Source organism: Syzygium oleosum, unplaced genomic scaffold (assembly GCF_021117445.2).
Source record: "Syzygium oleosum isolate NSW1041296 unplaced genomic scaffold, Sole_v2.1 Sole_v2.09, whole genome shotgun sequence".
Taxonomy (NCBI): domain Eukaryota; kingdom Viridiplantae; phylum Streptophyta; class Magnoliopsida; order Myrtales; family Myrtaceae; genus Syzygium; species Syzygium oleosum.
The window spans coordinates 6,091,291-6,110,124 of record NW_026607493.1 but is presented as its reverse complement, the minus strand read 5'-3'; the positions used below and the strand labels follow the sequence as shown (position 1 = coordinate 6,110,124).

Below are 18,834 nucleotides of genomic sequence, written 5' to 3'. Positions count from 1 at the left end.
AAAATTAATCTGAAATTATTTTTCCAATCGGAAACTTGACAATATCCTTTTAAATTTTGCATGATCATATTAAAAAATTTCGCATAATATTTAAGGAAATCCACTTTCGATTTCTCTGTTTCTCTTGTCTTTGTAGGTTGTTTGATCCAATCTCTCTCATTGCGCCAAGGACCAAGTCTCGAGCAGTTGATGACCTGAGCTATAGGGCAACCGTTTTAGGAGAGTCCTTCGTCCTTGTCAAACTAAAATGCCCTCTCAAAAGCCGTCCCCGTCGTCGAGTGTGGTCGGACGCATTAACATCCAATTGATCACCACCGTCGAGTCGCAGCGACTATCATTTAAAGCCCGATCCCAATAATTTAAATGAATCGAGCACACATAAATTGATTAGTCAATGCATTCGAAGATCACACGCAATGTCCAAGGTCATATACATTAACACCCAATTGATCTCTCGCGTAGAGCCGGATCCAATGATTCGGATGGATCACATCCGTTGATTAGCCAATCATCCGTAGTCGAGCCGCCATGTCCAAATTGAGCTAAGCAGCGCGAGGGCTCGCACCGAATCCTCCAATCACCACCCCTATTGATAACCCGAATCGTTATCTCGAGAATTGCCCGGAACCGGCCGGTCTAGTCTGATCGGGACCGACCGACTCGTTATCAAAGTCACGTGCAGCTATAATTAGAAGAGACAGAGAGAATGAACTAAAAGCCCTGTCACTGCAATAATGACGCCCCCCACGGCGATGCGGGGGGCGGCGCGTGACGCCACGCGATCCTGGGTGCGAACGCGCCACGCCGTGTGCCGAGACGGGGAACCTCCCAGATGGTGACGGTGGGTCCCTCCCCCTCCCGTCCCCCAACCCCAACCCTCTTCAAAGCTCCTCTCCACTCATGGCAGAACCTCGTCCTGTTCTCGTTCCTAGGCCTAAGTTTTTCCTTCTCTCTCTCTCTCTCTCTCTCTCTCTAGCCGGTCGTCGCCTCTGAGTCCCAGCGGACCGCTACTCTTGTGTTGGCGGACCCCACGACGCGCGGACCGCCACCCTTGACTCCGTTCTTCTCGAAGCTGAAGCTCGAGCTCAGCAGCGCGCCACCCGCGCAAGCGGAAGGCGACGGTAGAACAGATTTGACGCCTTCTCTTGCAGTTCGTGATGACTGCGATTCGTGGCCCCGTTCCCTCTGTGAATGGCGAGAAGCCGAGTTGTTTCTTCTCCTTCTTCGTCTTCTTCTCTCGCTAGATTCTTTCTGGGAACTCTCTGCTGGAACTGCAGCTTCCGCCATTACCAAATTTCTGGTCTCTCGCTCTCTCTCTCTCCGTGTCTCCTGTAAAGCGACTCCTTTTCTTCGTCCTTTAAAATAAAGAGAAAAAGGGCTTCGTTCCGTTGGCTCTCTCCTTCTCTGTGTGTGTGTGTGTGTTTTTTTTTTAATCGGACGTTGCTGACACACGGACTGGCTTTTCTCAGTTTCTTTCTCTTGGGCAATTTTTCCTCTCTCTCTCTCTGGGACTCGCAGAGAAGACGCAGATATGGGAAGAGGGCTCTTCCTGTTCTTGCTCATCTTCTACACTCCACTTCTCATGGAGTTTTCCACTGCTCAGATGCCAGGTTCTCTCTCCACCCCTGCTAAATCTCTTGGTCGCCTTTACTTTGGTGATGCCAAAAAGATCTTGAAAATTAAGTCGTGCCTTCATTTCTTTTAGTAATTTGTAATTTTTGTATGACTTAGTCATATGAGTTTTGAGAAGTTCTCCGGTTGATGATTCTTACCCTTCGCTTTCGTTCTTTAAAGGCTCATTCTTTTGTTTGCTTGTTTCAGCTGTTAGAATTAAATGTTACTGTTTGCTTCAACGTGCTAATTATACATGGTTGCTCTGTTGAGGTTGAGCATTTCTCTAAGCATCTGTATCTGCAATCTTGTGACTGCTGGTCATTTCCGTGTTTACTTTCGATGTGTGTTCTTCTTCCTCTGCTTGTAACGAAGAAGCTCACTGTGCAGCGAGTCACTCCTGCGAAAAGGAAAATGTTTGGTCTTCCTGTCTCGTTGAAAATTCTATTTAGCATCTATGTGAAAGTTCATAACACAATCCGTCATAGACAGATGAAGGCATTCTTTTATTTTGATGTTTCGATTGAGTGAATTGAAGAATTAAGACCTTCTTCGCTGTACATCAAGATTGGTACCTTATTGCCCCTCGACAATTTGCTGGTAATTCGTATAGTGTGTGATCCTTGTTTTTCTAATTTTTGAAGATTCATATCGACATTAAAAGCAACATAACCTTTATCCTACCTCTGTTAATTTCATAAGATATTTCAAGTAAAGAAACGTTAACTTCTTTGAGACATGCATTCAGAATCTGTAATTGGTGACACGGCTGCTGCCTTTGCGAAATCCTTTATTGATGAGATACAGATTTCTTGCATCTGCTTCACAATTTGCTGATACGCATCACTTTTTTGGTTTGGCCAACTGATATGCATGATTTCATTGGGCAGGTTTTGTTAGTTTGGATTGTGGAGGATCTCAGAGTTTCACCGACAAGATTGGGCTTGAATGGACTCCGGATGACCAATTCACCTTTGGAGAAATAACCAATGTTTCTCTCGCAAATGAGACAAGAACACCATATACGACATTGAGATACTTCCCTGCCGATAACAGGAAGTACTGTTACACTTTAAACGTTACCACTAGGACAAGATACTTAATAAGGGCGACATTCTTGTATGGTAACTTTGACAGCAATAATGTCTACCCAAACTTCGAGATCTCCTTGGGACCTACTTATTGGTCCACAATTGTCATTTCTGATGCCAGTACTATAGAAGTGAGAGAGCTCATTTTTCTGGCCTCAGATCCTACCATTAGCGTGTGCTTATCTAATGCTACCACGGGCAAGCCATTCATATCTACCCTTGAGCTCCGTCAGTTCAATGGTTCGATGTACTACACTGACTTTGAAAACCAGTTTTATCTCAGTATCTCTGCTCGGATTAATTTTGGTGCAGACAGTGAAGAGCCAGTCAGGTAGATCTAGAACATTGTGGTTGTATTTGTTCCAGCTTTTATTGCTTGGCTGTTTGACTAGTTTCTGAATATGGCTTTTGCAATTTAAGAAGAAGCGAAAAACCCTTGTATTGTTTGATTCCAGGGTTTAAAGAGTCTAGACTACAAATAGGTTGTTCATTCTTATTGCTTACATGCAGTTCTTCTTCGTTAGGTATCCAGATGATCCATTTGATAGAATATGGGAGTCTGACTCTGTAAAGAAAGCAAACTACCTTGTTGATGTGGCCGTTGGCACCAAGAAGGTTTCAACCCAATTGCCAATTGATGTTAACCATGACGAAAGGCCACCTCAAAAAGTTATGCAGACTGCTGTAGTCGGAACGAATGCATCACTAACTTACCGCTTGAACTTGGACGGATTTCCCGGTTATGGTTGGGCATATTCCTACTTTGCAGAAATCGAAGATTTGGCTCCCGGCGACACGAGGAAATTCAGACTGATACTCCCAGGCCAACCTGAGATCAGCAAAGCTGTTGTCAATATAATAGAAAATGCTCAAGGCAAATATCGCCTGTATGAGCCAGGATTTGTGAACTTAAGCCTCCCATTTGTACTGTCCTTTAAGTTTGGGCGGACAATAGATTCTTCAAAGGGTCCACTATTGAATGCCATGGAGATAAACAAGTATGTGAAGAAAATCGATGGTTCTCCAGATGGTAGGTCCCTTGAGCAATTTCCTATGAGTTTGTTACCGTTTGCAAGATTGCTGCTAATGCGATGATCATATTATGATTTATCACTTGGTGGGAGCTTGTAGAGCCCTGTTTCTGTGACATCTAATTTAATAGGCTAGATCCGCCCTTTGTCAGCATGATATATGAAGTTTTATTTATTTTAACTTGCGGTTTTTCCATGATCTGCAGGAGGATTTATTGCTAGCATAATTTCACCCTATGCCTCAGCAGCTTGGGCACAGGAAGGTGGAGACCCGTGCCTGCCAGTTCCATGGACGTGGGTGAGCTGCAGCTCAGATTCACCTCCACTGATAACTGCAGTGTAAATGTCTACTACTTGTGATGTGCTTGTGTGAACACATTTTCTTATTCTAGGAGCATGTCAATGCTGTATGGATGATCAACACATTTATTTCTGCAGCAAATTGTCTGGTCAGAATTTGACCGGAAACATTCCTTCAGACATTACAGAATTGAGCGGCTTGGTTGAGCTGTAAGTTTATGTAGAAATTGCCTTTTCATTCGATGGTAGTTGATTTCTTTCCAATGTCTATGTTCGAACTTTTCACGTCTTATGTTGAATTATGCCTTGGCCTATTTTCTGAAGGTGGCTTGACAGGAATGCACTCACTGGTTCAATACCCGATCTTTCTTCATGCGTGAACCTGAAGATCATGTAAGCTTCATGGATTGTCCTCTTTGAATGGACTTAGATAATTTAATGCTGATGAATTTCTTTTGTGATAGTCATCTTGAGAACAATCGGTTGACTGGTGAGCTGCCTTCTTCTCTCGCAACTCTGCCAAACTTGAAGGAACTGTAAGTGTTCTTAAACTTACATGAGGATTTCTCATTTACCATGGCGACGATTCAAAGAACTAGCACATTGTCTTTCTGAATTTCACATGTGGATCTGACTGATATGTGATTCTCGGGCCTTGAATGAAGTGTTGATACAATTGTTGATTAGTGAACAATTTTCTGTGATAACTTTTGTTCTGTATCTGAGTAAAAACCTCATGCACATGCTAAATTTGATGGTTGTAGGTACGTCCAGAATAACATGTTATCAGGCACGGTGCCATCAGGTCTTCTCAACAAAAAAATGAATCTGAAGTGGGTACAAGTTCTGATTAGTCTTACTGCGATGCTGAATGCTCCTGCAATTATGCACACATCACACTTTATCTTGTTACATTTAAAATCGAGTTATTCAGTGTATGTTGGTCTAATTGCAAAGGGCCAGCAAAAGCAGGGGAAACTTTTTATTTTTGTTGGCATGATGCAGTAGATAGAGCAAAAATTATGGCTGTTGGTCAGACCACGCAACACACTGTTACTTTGTCATAAAAATTATCCAGTATTTACTGTTGGCCTTATTGATTTGGCTGAAAGGTTTCTCAGACGTGGATACCAGATATTTTGGAGCTCAGATCCTTATCTAGCCAAAAGTATTCTGTGTCGTTCTGTAGTGCTGTGTAGGGTTTAGCCTTTTGATATGTAGAGATCCGTCATTCTGTTACCTTATAGCTTTTTGTACTTAACAGATTAACTTTTAATCGGTTGATTATAGCAAACTGCTTGTTCTCTTGCTAAATTTTCATGGTACCGTGTCTTCTATAAGCTTCAATCTATGGTTGAAGCTTCCATAATCTTTTGCAACAATTCAATTATCATTAGATAATTTATACTTCTCTCATAGTGAAAAGATGTCTTTTAGAGATCCATATTTTAGGAGTTTTATTTTCAATTCTGGAATTTTAGGTGCAGTTTGTATTTTAGCGCCAGATGTGGGATCACATCACTACAGATAGCTTCTGCTACCAAATTATCTCACTACTTTTTCACATTATCTCGAACCGTTTCTTTTAGTCCCTATAGATATTTATATCTGGACTTTGTTCATCATTCTTTCAAACTGAGTTTTTATTTTTCCTTACTTTTTGCTGCTCCTGTATCCTTGTCCAATTATTTACCAGTAGCTTCTTAACACCGTTGTCAACAGTTACACTGGGAATTTGAATCTTCATGAAGGAGGGAAAAGAGGAAGCCAGACTAAGATTATCATTGGTTCATCAGTTGGAGCAGCTGTTCTCCTGGTAGCTACAATTGCCTCCTGTCTCTTCATTCGGAAAGGCAAGAGGAACTCTAAGCATGGTATGAGTTTGGAGCAATCAAGAGAATGATGTATCCATCTTGTTGTGTTGGCATCTCTATCCCGCAATGTTCTTAATTTTTTCACTTAATCTTTGCTAGATGACAACGTGCAAATACTGCCGACACAGCGGCTAGTTTCTTCCTTGAGTAATGCTCCTACAGAGGCCGCTCATTGCTTTATGCTATCCGAAATTGAAGATGCCACAAAAAAATTTGAGAAGAAAATCGGTTCTGGAGGGTTCGGTGTTGTTTATTACGGGAAACTGAAAGATGGAAGGGAAATTGCGGTCAAGGTTCTGACTAATGATTCATATCAAGGAAAGCGAGAGTTCTCAAATGAGGTAACTGTACCAAACTTTTGAACCCTTTATGTTTAGGTATGCTTAGCCTCTCTAGTCTCTGCCAGGATTTGCTATACGATTTTGTCACGAGTTAATGTGGTTTTCTTTACCTACAAGGAGTAAGCACATGCTGCTACTGGGATCTTCTTGACTAAACTTAAATCACTAGGGGAGTGAATAATGAAATAACTCCTTGCCTGTTTAATGGGGATTCAGTATAATTACTTTTTTTGTCCTTAAGTTTAGTTGCTGCAAAGTAAGTCTTCCGTGTTGATGTTTCTAAAGCATTCGTCTGTGAATTACTATCTGAATATCATCCAACCCTTTGTCTCTTAGATTAATTTTGATGAAACTAGTATTCTGCACCGACAAAACTACTGTCGTTAGCATCAGTTATCAACTTCATAGTCTCTAACTAATGCTGTATGTGATTTAGGTGACTCTTCTTTCAAGAATACATCACAGGAATTTGGTGCAATTCCTTGGATATTGCCAAGAAGACGGGAGAAACATGCTGGTTTACGAGTTCATGCATAATGGAACTCTTAAAGAGCACCTTTATGGTAAGCCCATATGCTTTCGTCATGCTGTGAGCCTGTGATTGCATTTCTATATTAATTCATATATCTATCTCTAAGGTCCATTGACTCATGAGTGGAGTTTTAATTGGATCAAACGCCTTGAGATTGCCGAAGATTCTGCAAGAGGTCGGTAGTCCTCTATAAACTGGTTTGATTAGCCGTAGAAGTCATTTTAGCTACTGAAGTTGGTAATGTTATTCATTGTGTTCAGGGATCGAGTACCTTCACACTGGATGTGTTCCAGCCATCATACATAGAGATTTGAAAAGTAGCAACATTCTTCTGGACAACAACTCGAGAGCAAAAGTTTCAGATTTTGGTCTCTCGAAATCTCAAGTTGACGGAGTCTCCCATGTCTCAAGTGTGGTTCGAGGAACTGTTGGGTATCTGGATCCCGAGTAAGGCATCTTTTTGGTTGTGCCTTCTGTTTTTCAACCGATATTTAGTTATTATGAAGTTGAGGTAATATGGTGTCATTATGTCTCGATGCAATTTTTTTCTTTGAAGTGGGAATATACCAACTCGGGCATGTTTTGAAAAATCTGACTAGGCAGGTTTTGCACTTATTTAAGAATGTGTCTCGGCCTTCACACTCTTCCTTCTGAGTGTTGACAAAAGATTGTCTGCTGCTTCCAACTTTCCAAGAATGTTTACCATTACCACGGTTGTAAGATCCGTCAAGAAGCATAATCCATGAAACTGCATTCTTTGTGCTAGCTCTAGGCTACACATGTGAAGACTTGTGTTTGTGTCTCAACCTTATCATTCTTCTTGGCTCAATGCTCTTACTCTCACCCCAACAAGGAGATGCAGTTGTCTCCACTTTGTACTTAAGGCCAACCCATTAGAAAATGATGTTCCTTGGCAAATTGCAATCAACTTATCTGTCACCGCTCACCAATGCAACTTCCAAGCCCAGATGCCTTTGATTCATACTCACTCACGAAGCTGCTATGCCATTGAAGGAAACCTTATTCTGTTTGTGTTGATTACTCCAGAGGGAAAATGGTAGCAAACTAATTGATGCAACCGTATACTATCTAAATGCTTGGCTGTTAAGCAGCCCCTTGTGCGAGAATTTCAGGCATACAGTGTTAACCGGACTTTGATTTTTAGAATCAGACACTTCGTATATGCACTTGTTTAAGCATATGCATGAGTTCGGTACACTTCACCAATGTTATTGATGCTTTTGCATGTACATTATATACTTTAATGGTATTAGTGACTAGTTGGTTGTAAAATTATATGGGTCTAGAGCCAACTGTTCTAAGAACTAAAACCGATTGATAGAGAGGGAGCCTACATGGATATAAGGCCCGTTGATACACCATTGACAAGTAATGTGGGATATTTTAAAACTTTATCTCCCGTACTAGTTGAATTAAGAATGATAGGAGGAATTGACAAATGGAGGGCCGCACATGCGAAATAAACCGAGGTGGAATTTGTCTCTGATATCATGTTAAGTCTAGCATAAAAAGCTTAAGTTGTTAGAAGAAAGCATGGTTTAATACTTTAGTACTCTTAACACTCCCTTCCTTTGGTCTAACTAAAGCGTGGAAATATATGATAGAGGTAAATGGGGGCCAGAAAAATTTGAGCTCAGGACCTTCCGTTCTGATACTATGTAAAGCTTAAGCTATTAGAAAAAGGCACAGTTTAATTAAATGCTCTAATATTGGTGTATCTTATATTTTTTATGGTTCCCTTCTTATCTCTGTGGGTATTTGACAGGTATTACATCTCCCAGCAATTGACAGATAAGAGCGACGTCTATAGTTTCGGCGTCATTCTTCTTGAATTGATATCAGGTCGGGAAGCAATTTCTAACGAAAGCTTCGGCGTGAACTGTCGCAACATAGTCCAATGGGTAAGTCCAGTGTAACAAGTACGACGAAGCCTGTTCATTGATATTCTTGCAAATTCTTCAAAACCTCTATCCTTAATTTCGAAGCGAAATCCGGCACGAGTACGCTCCTTCACATGTTGCGTTCTCTTATTACAGGCGAGACTACACATAGAGAGCGGGGACATCCAAGGCATCATCGATCCGAACCTACGTGAGGACTATGACATCCAGTCGATGTGGAAGATAGCGGAGAAGGCTCTGATGTGCGTCCAGCCTCACGGGCACATGAGGCCGTCGATCTCGGAGGTCCTCAAGGAGATCCAAGACGCGTTGTCGATCGAGAGAGAAGCCTTGGCGGCGCGAGAGGGCCTCTCGGATCTGTCGAGGAACTCGTTCCACTCGTCCGTCAACATGGATGCCTTCGATATTCCCGGGACCGAGAACTACGTAGCGATCGACGAGTCTATTGCGCAGCCAACTGCTCGATAGAGCCTCGTTTTCTTTTTCCACTAATCCCTTGTAATATTGTCCTGTTTATTCTTGGGAGCTGCTGGTGATTGTATGCCTTCTTGTCTGGGGTTAAGTTGTAGAGTTGGTGATGATCATGATTAGAATTGCGTGCCTAGTTGATCCCCCCATGAACCGTGATGATATTTCTGTCTGTTGGATAATCATATCAAGATATGTGCTAGCCCAGTTGATACGCTTGGTTATATCTAAGATATGTGCTAGCCCCAGATCACTCTTACTCAAGGCCAAGGTTCGAGTAATAATATTTGTGCATTCTCTTGATTCCAATGCTAAAAAGCAAAAATCCTGGTGGAATAAGGGACTGTCCTGCTTGGTTGGAGTTGGGATTATTCCGGTATTCAATGAGTCATTATCTTGCTGATAAAAAGAGAAGAAGAAGAAGAAGAAGATAAGTGTAAGTTTTATAGATATTATTAATATATAAAGACTCATATACTAAATTTATTATTTATTAAATGATATGATAGATTCTTTGTGGGTGCTTATATTGGCTTTCTATAGACACTTTTGACTTGTCATTTAGTAAACCGATTTTGTAGACAAGTCCTACATTCCCTAGCATTGCTTTTGCTACATGTTGGGTCCTAATGAGCAAAGCTAGAGATACAAAAATTGCTCAACTGAATTGATTTACTAAGTGGCGGGGCAAATCTACAAGTGGATATTAAATTTAGTGGACGTTAAAAATATCTAAATATTAAATTATGCCTTTATATAATAGATTAAACTTTTAAAAGAATCAGCATTAGTCTTACAAAATTTCACATGTTATCATAATAGAAGGTCATGTGTTTGAATCTTTTTAGGCTCTTATTTGTCTTCTTTATCACTTATTTTTTGTATTTTCAAGCATAGTCGTAGGGTAAAGACTATGGAAGTGAAAAGAAGTGCTAAAGTACTTAAATATTAAGCCGCGTATTCATAAGCAATTAAACTTTTAGTTGACAATGATTCCGTAAAATTTCACGGTGGATCAATTAAAGAGTCGGCAATAATTTATATCACTTAAAAATCAAGTTTAATAGATGTGCGCTGGGAAAAGCCTTTGGGAAGAACCTCTGCATAAATGCAAAGTACTTTTAGATCAAAGGGTTTCGTAAAATGCAAATAGTAAACGCTATTTTCCACAAACCTGTGACGGACTTTGGTTAAAAAATAAATAAATAGGCGAAGCACGGATCTCCTCAAATATCAATAGCGAACGGCGAAGCTCAAGGGAAGCTTGAAAGAGAGGCGACGACCCGTCGCTTGGGGTTGCGTAACTCCGATGGCCCTCGCCTAGAGTCATGCAACCCCAAGTGACAAGCTACCGAGATTGTGCAACCCCGAGCAAGGTGACATCGAGGTCACGTGACCTCAGGCAACCCAATGTGGCCCTTCGATGATCGGTGCGTCCTAAACGGGGGTTGCCGAACAACTTTAGTGCCTTAGCCACCGACAAAAAGATCTAGAGTGTATCATACAGAAGATGAATAGTGTTTTCTTGGGGGCAAGATTGGAATACGAAAATACCGGTTAAGGCAAAATTGAAAGAAAAAACAAAGTCATTAAACCCTAAGGTAGCATTTCGAAAATGTTGAAATGCCGAAACTGGGTCTCACTTGCATTGGGCTAAAAGGCTTCGGAAATGCTAGCTTCGGCCATAATGGCCTTTACAGGTTCGAAGTCATTTGCAAATGCTGAACCAAACGATACATTCAGTATGTCAAGTATCATTCAAGCTTATCCAATCGAACTTTTCACTTTGTCATCCTTCCCAACTACAATTATGAGATTTTTATCGCCCTCGCACTCGCACTCGCAGGAAAGATTGTCATTCTCAGAGCATTCATTGCACATGTTGGAACAAAAATCGGTGACTAAAAAGGTTTAATAAAAATTATCTAATTTACTTAGATAAAAAAAAAAACCCAAAGGCACCAATTAAGAGAAATCCATAAACAAATATCCGAGCAATATAATTAACGAGTTCATCAGTAGTGACCTTCGAAAATACGAAAGCTGTGGGGATATTATCTGAATCGCATGAATCGAACGATAAGGAGAAACAAGGGGACAGAACGTACTCGACGTAGTCCACCCCTCTTCCACTCGAGCAATTCTCGCCTACAACTTTATACTACGCGCGTAACTCCACCTCAACCATTAATGCGCGGGTTGAAAGAGGGGGCCCGCATCATCTAACGGCGGAAATCGAATGGGCTCGCGTGTACCGTACAGCGTCACGCAAGTAAGGAGAAGGAGAAAGGAGGAGAAGGAGTACTCCGTCTCTCTCTCTCTCTCTCTCTCTGTCATTATCCCTCTCCTCTTCCTTCTTCGTCGTCCCTCCCATCTTCAGACTCGAAGCAGAGGAGGAGAAGGAGAAAGGAGCTCGAACACTCTTCAAGAATCCTCCGTCCATGGGCCAGTCATGAACCCTCTACCACTTCCCACCTCCTCCTCCTCGCCGGCCCCCACCAATCCGTTCCCGCTCCCCCGCCGCCCTCTCCCCCTCCGCCGCCTCCCTCCGCCGCCTCCCCTCTCCTCCTCCGCCGCCGCCGCCGCCGCCGAGCCACCCGGGTGGCCATCTCGCGCCCGCGGCACGGTCAGCACGCGAGACCTCTCCCTCCCCTCCCCCGGCGGCGGCGGTGGCGGCGGCGGCGGCGCCATCTCGACCCCGAAGCCGTACTCCCAAGACGACAAGCTCCTGACCCTCCTTCGCCAGAGGAAGACGGAGGAAGCCTGGGCTGCGTACGCTCAGTCCGACCGCCTTCCCAACCCCACCTGCCTCAGCCGCCTGGTGTCGCAGCTGTCCTACCAGAAGACCCCCGAGGGCCTCGCGCGCGCCCAGTCCATCCTCACGCGCCTCCGCGATGAGCGCCAGCTCCGCCGCCTCGACGCCAACTCCCTCGGCCTCCTCGCCGTGGCCGCCGCGAAGGCCGGCCAGACCCTCTACGCCTCCTCCGTAGTCAAGTCCATGCTCCGCTCCGGGTACCTCCCCCACGTCAAGGCCTGGAGCGCCGTCGTCAGCCGCCTCGCCGCGTCCGGGGACGACGGCCCCGCGGAAGCGGTCAGGCTCTTCGAGGCCGTGACGCGGCGGCTCCGTAATGTCGCCGACCCTGCCGCGGTCGCTGACTCGAGGCCCGACACGGCCGCGTTTAATGCTGTGCTCAACGCGTGCGCGAACTTGGGGGACACAGGGAAGTTCTCGCAACTGTTCGATGAAATGCCTGAGTTCGGGGCCGAGCCTGATGTGTTGACTTATAATGTGATGATTAAGTTGTGTGCTAGAGTAGATAGGAAGGACTTGCTTGTGTGTGTGTTAGAGATGATTCTTTCGAAGGGAATTCCATTGTGCATGAGTACGTTGAATTCACTCGTCGCTGCTTATGTTGGTTTCGGCGACTTGGACACTGCAGAGAAGATAGTGCAGGCTATGAGAGAAGGAAGGAGAGATCTTTGCAAGATTCTGAGGGATGCCAATGTGGACGATTTGAGTGATGAGGAGGAAGATGAATATGACCAAGAATTGAAGACGATAGATTTGGCTAAAGATGATGGTGAAATCGTTGTGTTTGCGAAGTTGCTTCCAAATTCAATCGAACCGAATTTAAGCGAACCTCCATTGTTGCCGAATTCATACGCTCCCAATTCCAGAATATACACTACCCTAATGAAGGGATATATGAGGACGGGACGCGTAAAGGACACAGTCCGGATGCTAGAGGCAATGCGGCATGAGGAAGACAGTTCCAGACATCCAGACCACATCTCATATACTACTGTCATTTCTGCGCTAGTGAAGGCTGGGTCGATGGATCAAGCGCGTCGGGTCCTTGCTGAGATGCAGAGACTCAGTGTTCCTGCAAATAGGATCACCTACAACATACTCTTGAAGGGCTACTGCCAGCAACTGCAGATGGACAAGGCCAAGGAGCTGATCAAAGAAATGGCCAGAGACGCACAGGTACAGCCTGATGTGGTATCATACAACACCTTGATCGACGGATGTATACTAATCGATGACAGCACGGGGGCGCTCGAATTCTTCAACGAGATGCGAGCGAGAGCGATTGCCCCGACCAAGATCAGTTACACTACATTGATGAAAGCGTTTGCCTCGTCTGGGCAACCGAAGCTGGCGCACAAGGTGTTCGACGAGATGATCCAAGATCCAAGAGTGAAACCCGATGTGGCGGCTTGGAACATGCTGGTCGAAGGTTATTGCAAACTTGGGTTGGTTGAAGAAGCGAAGAAGGTTGTTCAGAGGATGAAAGAGAACGGGCCATACCCCGATGTTGCCACTTACGGTAGCCTTGCCAGTGGCATTACGTTGGCCAGGAAACCCGGAGAGGCCCTTTTGCTTTGGAATGAAATAAAGGAAAGGTGGAGAGCGAGCAAAAAATGCGACAAACCCGATTCTTCCCCGTCGCTCCCGCCGTTGAAACCGGACGAGGGCCTTTTGGATGCTCTGGCCGATATATGCGTGAGGGCCGCTTTCTTCAGGAAGGCCTTGGAGATTGTGGCATGCATGGAAGAGAACGGGATTTCACCCAACAAGACCAAGTACAAGAGGATTTATGTGGAGATGCATTCGAGAATGTTCACCAGCAAGCATGCTTCGCAGGCCAGGCAAGCTAGGAGGGCGGAACGGAAGAGATCGGCCGAGGCGTTCAAGTTCTGGGTGGGCCTGCCGAACTCATACTACGCGAGCGAGTGGCATTTTGGATCCGATTAAAGGCAAATGACAGATATTTACAGTGGAAGATAGTAGAGGGTAGTTTATAGTGTATAGTTGGTCATACTACACAGATTGACATTGGAAATTGTATGCATGTCGTTGTAATTACCTGTATAATGAAAGCTGAAACATCAATTGCAATGTGATGGATTCCTGAACTCGCCATGAATCATTGGCTGGTGTGGTGGTCTCCGTCGGCAAATTCCAGGATGAGTTCTGCAGGTCTTGGTTTCGTATTGGGTCGACCGACTGCTTATTGATGAACACCAAGATTCGCGTCCAGAAGACTTCCGGCGGGACATTCTTTCGGGGATCCGGCAATCTGTTCCTTTGATGGAAGTGTGCCCGAGAAAGTATTCAGCGGTTAGGTACTGCCACGTCACAGGATGACGTGGCATAACTTTTGTACTGAAAGCCAATAAAAAATCGACACGTGTCCATGACGTGGCAAGTAAATAAAAAAAAATCAAAACTAAGCTTCTGTTTTTTCTCTCTCATCTTCCTCCTCCGTCTACGGGCATCTCCTTCATTTGGTCACCGGCGGAGTCGCCGGAGTTGCGTCAAAGCCGACCGAACAAGCCGTCGTCGCTCGCCCAATCGCGCACGGCCTTCCATCGACAGAGCACCGCCCTGTCCTAGCTCCATCTTCATGCTTGTTGATCCAGATCTGGCCTCGTGGAACTAGTCGCTGGGCTCGATCTTTCCAACGAAGAGCTCCATCTCCAGATCTGGAGGAACTCGCCGATGGTCCATCTCCAGGATGAACTCCAAATCCGAGGCCAGGGCTCTTCGAGAAAACCCAAAAGTTTCATCATACCCACCGAGGAAGCTTCATTCCGAACAAAAAAGGAAAAACAGAGGAAGGCTGATGGTCCATCTCCGAGAAAACCCGAAAGTTTCATCATACCCACTGACGAAGCTTCATTCCGAACCAAAAAAGGAAAATAGAGGAAGGCTGATGGTCCATCTCCAGGACGAACTCCAAATTTGAGGCCATAGCTCGTCGAGAAAACCAAAAAGTTTCATACCCACTGAAGCTTCATTCCGAACAAAAGAAAGAAAAAATAAAGGAAAGTTTCATACGATGGACGGGGCGGTGCGCTGTGGATGGAAGGTCGCGAGCGACGATGGCTCGTCCGACGAGCAGTAATGGTCGGCTTTGACGCAGCGCCGGCGACTCCGCCGGTGACCAAATGAAGGAGATGGCGGTAGAAGGAGGAGGAAGATGAGAGAGAAAAAACAGAAGCTTACTTTTGTTTTTTTTTTTACTTGTCACGTCACGGACACGTGTCAATTTTTTATTAGTTTTCAGTACAAAATATGTGCCACGTCATCCTACGACGTGGTGGCAGTACCTAACCACTGAATACTTTTTCGTGTCAGAGGCATGTGCGACGCCAAATCTGGTCGACTCCGTCTGATTCAGTGAAAGGTTTGATCCTTATCCATCGTATTTTTCCAATTATTCCAAACCAATCCTTGTATCTTTGTTTCTTTCTTGTACCCTCCGGCAAAAAGCATGAAAGGAATATTGGATGAAAAATGAAAATCGAATGGTTTGAGTTTACATCAATTGGGTAATGAATAAGACAATTTTACATATTAGAAGAGAACCATCTACACTGGTAGGACTTTATAAAACCCACCGTATCCATAGTTGAACTTTTTACTACTATTGCATTCTATTGAGAAATGAATATATTACATTTATTTATGGGAATAGGAAGTTATGTAGTTATACTGCTCATCTTATAAATGATAATTGAAACGCCGGAAAAAATTAACTGACTAATACAAAGATATATAATAAGTTAAAAATTGAAATATTTCACCCGAGTATAATTTTGATAAATGTTTTATACGTGTACAATTCGTTTTATTACAAAAGAATGAGGTTTTTTTTTTAATGTATCTAGCAAACGTGCGTGAGGCTACTATAAATCAGTAGATGAAACTTGATGCAAAACTTCCCCAGCTCATACATACTGGTGTAAGAGCATCATTTCCCATGAGTAATATTAGAGTGAAGCACGCTTCCAAAGTTGAATAACATGTACAAAGAAAATACTAATAGATCATAATAATAGATCGTAAGTTTGTCCATAAAATAAGTAAGTTTTTCGAGGGGAGAAAGCGAGCTCCGAGTGGGGCAAGTAAATTTTTGAATCGCGAATAGAATTTAATTATTAATTTTTTTCGTATTATTATATGAAAGGTGGGTTTGGAAGGAATAAAAGATGAATCGATTGAGTTTTTTTTAATTTAATATATAACTCTAATACGATGTGATTGTATAAGTAATTGAATTTATTTGAAAATGAGCTCAGTTTCTACTTCTGGAAATCGGAAAAAGAGGAATTTATAAATCGAATTAAAATTTTAATTTCTTTCTAGGAAAGGCAAGAATGCAGAGATTCTGGCCACTTTTCATTGTCCGTACTGCGGGGGCTACATCTTTTCACTTTATTTGGGGCCAAAACTAAAATTGGAGGAGTTGAGCGCTGTCTGGTCCAAAGAGGGGAAAAAACCATTGAAGTGCCCACTACCGACACGCGAAAATGGGACGTTGTGCCGTACGATTAGGCCATCGTTTTTTTAGTAGCTTGAATAAGAAGAGTCCGGATAGGATAAAAGTTATTCTATCTAATGCACATCGAATAGGATAAGTAGGGGACGAGTGTCGGAAATTTTGTACGGGGGGAAGGGGGGGGCGGTCTCTGATCGAGTGACGTCCTTCTCGATGGTCTGGGATTGCGAATCTTGATCGTCGCGACCACCACGAGCTCCTAGACGTGATGATCCGTGTCGTGACTCGGGTGTTCACTCGCACGATCTCTCTCATCTCCGTCAAGCAAGCGCGAAGCGTTGCTCCCCGGATCTATGCAGGTGTCTCGAGCGACCACCACCTCCGTGGGTCGGTGGCGACTGCTGACCACCGAGGTGGCGGTTGCCGTTCCTAAAAGGAGATCCATACTTGAGGGTGTTTTTTTTTGGTTTGTCAATTGCTCAGATTTCTGAAGATGGAGAAGGTACTTGCCTATTAACAATTTGGGAAACTTTTGTTACCGGTCTTCGGTTTAAATCTCCACTTATAACTCTCGATAAACCTTACCTATAGTGTTGCAATTAAAGCTCTAAAAATCGAATTATCTTATCAAATGTGTTTTTTTTAACACATATAGACTTTGGTATCAAATTGGTCCTAAGCATGACCATAAAAGGCTCAAGGAGAAAACATACGGAAGGGACTCCCCGGTATGGTGGAGGCTCATTCCCATGTTCTCTCCGTATTCCCTCTCTCCAGGGAAGAAAAAGATTTGGAGGGAACTTGGGGCCTCTTAGGTGGTGAAGATAAACACCACATCAACTTCGATTGTCTATCTTTTTTTCTTTTTTTTTTGGGTCGAAATTGGCTATCTCCGGATACGCAAGTTATAGTAGCCTTCGGCGCCTAGAATGACAATAAAGGAAGTCTTGGCTTCCTACAGGTCTGCTTGTGCTTCGCACAAGTTTGTCAATCGATTGGCAAACCTGTACCCCTGTTGACAAAATTATGACTCTCGGTAAACCTTAACTATAATGTTGCAATTAAAGATCTAAAAATTGAATTATCTTATCGAATGTGTTTTTTTTTTTTACACATATGGACTCCGGTATCAATGGCGAGGGTGGGCCCCATTGAGATTCGTGGGAGACTTTTTTACCCTTTCTTCACAACCGGCGAAACAGTAATGCCGTAGATTTACATCCTGATTAAATAAAAGTAATATCACAAAGCTCCTCCATTATTATAATGTGAGATTATAATATAATAAAGCACATCGAGAGATGCCCTTTTCCAATCTCCAAAACTTTTTGCCTAAAATATTTCATGATCATGTTCACTTTTTTGAGATATATCGTGATCCTTCTAAGCCCATTTTAGAAAGAGCCAAATGTAATCGTGTCCCCACGTTAAATTACTCGGAACAGAAAGCTATCTTGTCGTGAGAAAAAAAAGTTATCCCTGTCCTGAAGTGGAGCTACAAGTAGGGTTCTTAACGCGAGAACGGTTATCGAAGATTGGAGAAATAACTATGCGAAATCAAGAGAACAAGAGAATAACCGATTCCGAAAACCAAATAAATTGAAATTACGCGTAAGGAGAGTGTCTATGTAATAAAGACCACACGGCGGATCTCCTTCCAAATAAATTCAAGTTCTAATGCCAAAGTGGTAAAAAAATAAATGGTTCTGATTATGAAGTCATTAAAATTCCTTTTGCACGCATTATAATGTCGCACGCTTTCAGTCGGTTATCCATGCCTGGTCCATTAAAATTACAAATCTTCAGTTTTGTCATAAGTGGTTAAGGGCGCGAAAGATAACCGTTTTGATTTTCCTGTTTTTCTATTTTTCTGTTCCCGGAAACAAATTTGAAAAGGAAATCCGTTTGATAACGCAACTTCATATTTTTTATTCTCGAGACAAATTTTTAGCTCGGAAATAAGTTTGGAATAGAATTAGAAACAATAACTCTCTTATCGCTCGTCTTCGCCGCCCTCTATCCTTTACCAACCGCCGGTAAAAATTTAAGAATAACAAACGTCATTTTTTTCTTCAAAAACTCGTGTAGGGAATAAAAATAGGGACGGGGAAGATAATGATTTTCATTTACGTTCCAAGTCTCAGCCATTCAATTTCAAAAGAAGAACAAAAAAAAATCGTGAGGGCAGATTTCCTAGCAAAAAAGGATTTCGAAAAAAAATAAGAAAAGAAAATCCCCTCCGGAGTCAACGAAACCTAGTCAATAAACATAAGAAAAGACAGAAGAAAGAACAAAAACGTGGGAGGAGTCGCCGTCCTGTCGCCATCGTCTTCATCGTCTTCATCGTATCTCTCGCTTTCTCTATCCTCGTCCTC

General features: G+C 43.2%; 3 protein-coding genes across 3 annotated transcripts in view; 2 read left to right on the top strand and 1 right to left on the bottom strand.

Annotated features, from left to right (window-relative positions):
* LOC115673745 (40S ribosomal protein S23) overlaps positions 1–18,834 on the bottom strand; it is a 77,214-nt gene that overhangs the window by 50,959 nt on the left and 7,421 nt on the right. The gene's annotated exons all lie outside the window — the stretch shown is intronic.
* Positions 1,054–9,479, top strand: LOC115673730 (probable LRR receptor-like serine/threonine-protein kinase At1g67720). The gene is made up of 15 exons (XM_030595984.2): positions 1,054–1,610; positions 2,502–3,033; positions 3,227–3,732; positions 3,940–4,072; positions 4,172–4,243; positions 4,358–4,426; positions 4,498–4,569; positions 4,798–4,866; positions 5,756–5,907; positions 6,007–6,248; positions 6,685–6,811; positions 6,887–6,955; positions 7,041–7,227; positions 8,567–8,702; positions 8,838–9,479. The coding sequence occupies exons 1-15, from the start codon at positions 1,532–1,534 to the stop codon at positions 9,168–9,170; spliced, it is 2,778 nt and encodes a 925-aa protein (XP_030451844.1). The 5' UTR covers positions 1,054–1,531; the 3' UTR covers positions 9,171–9,479.
* Positions 11,504–14,090, top strand: LOC115673746 (pentatricopeptide repeat-containing protein At3g09650, chloroplastic). The gene has a single exon (XM_056314574.1). It carries the CDS (start codon positions 11,623–11,625, stop codon positions 13,927–13,929), a length of 2,307 nt encoding a protein of 768 aa, XP_056170549.1. The 5' UTR covers positions 11,504–11,622; the 3' UTR covers positions 13,930–14,090.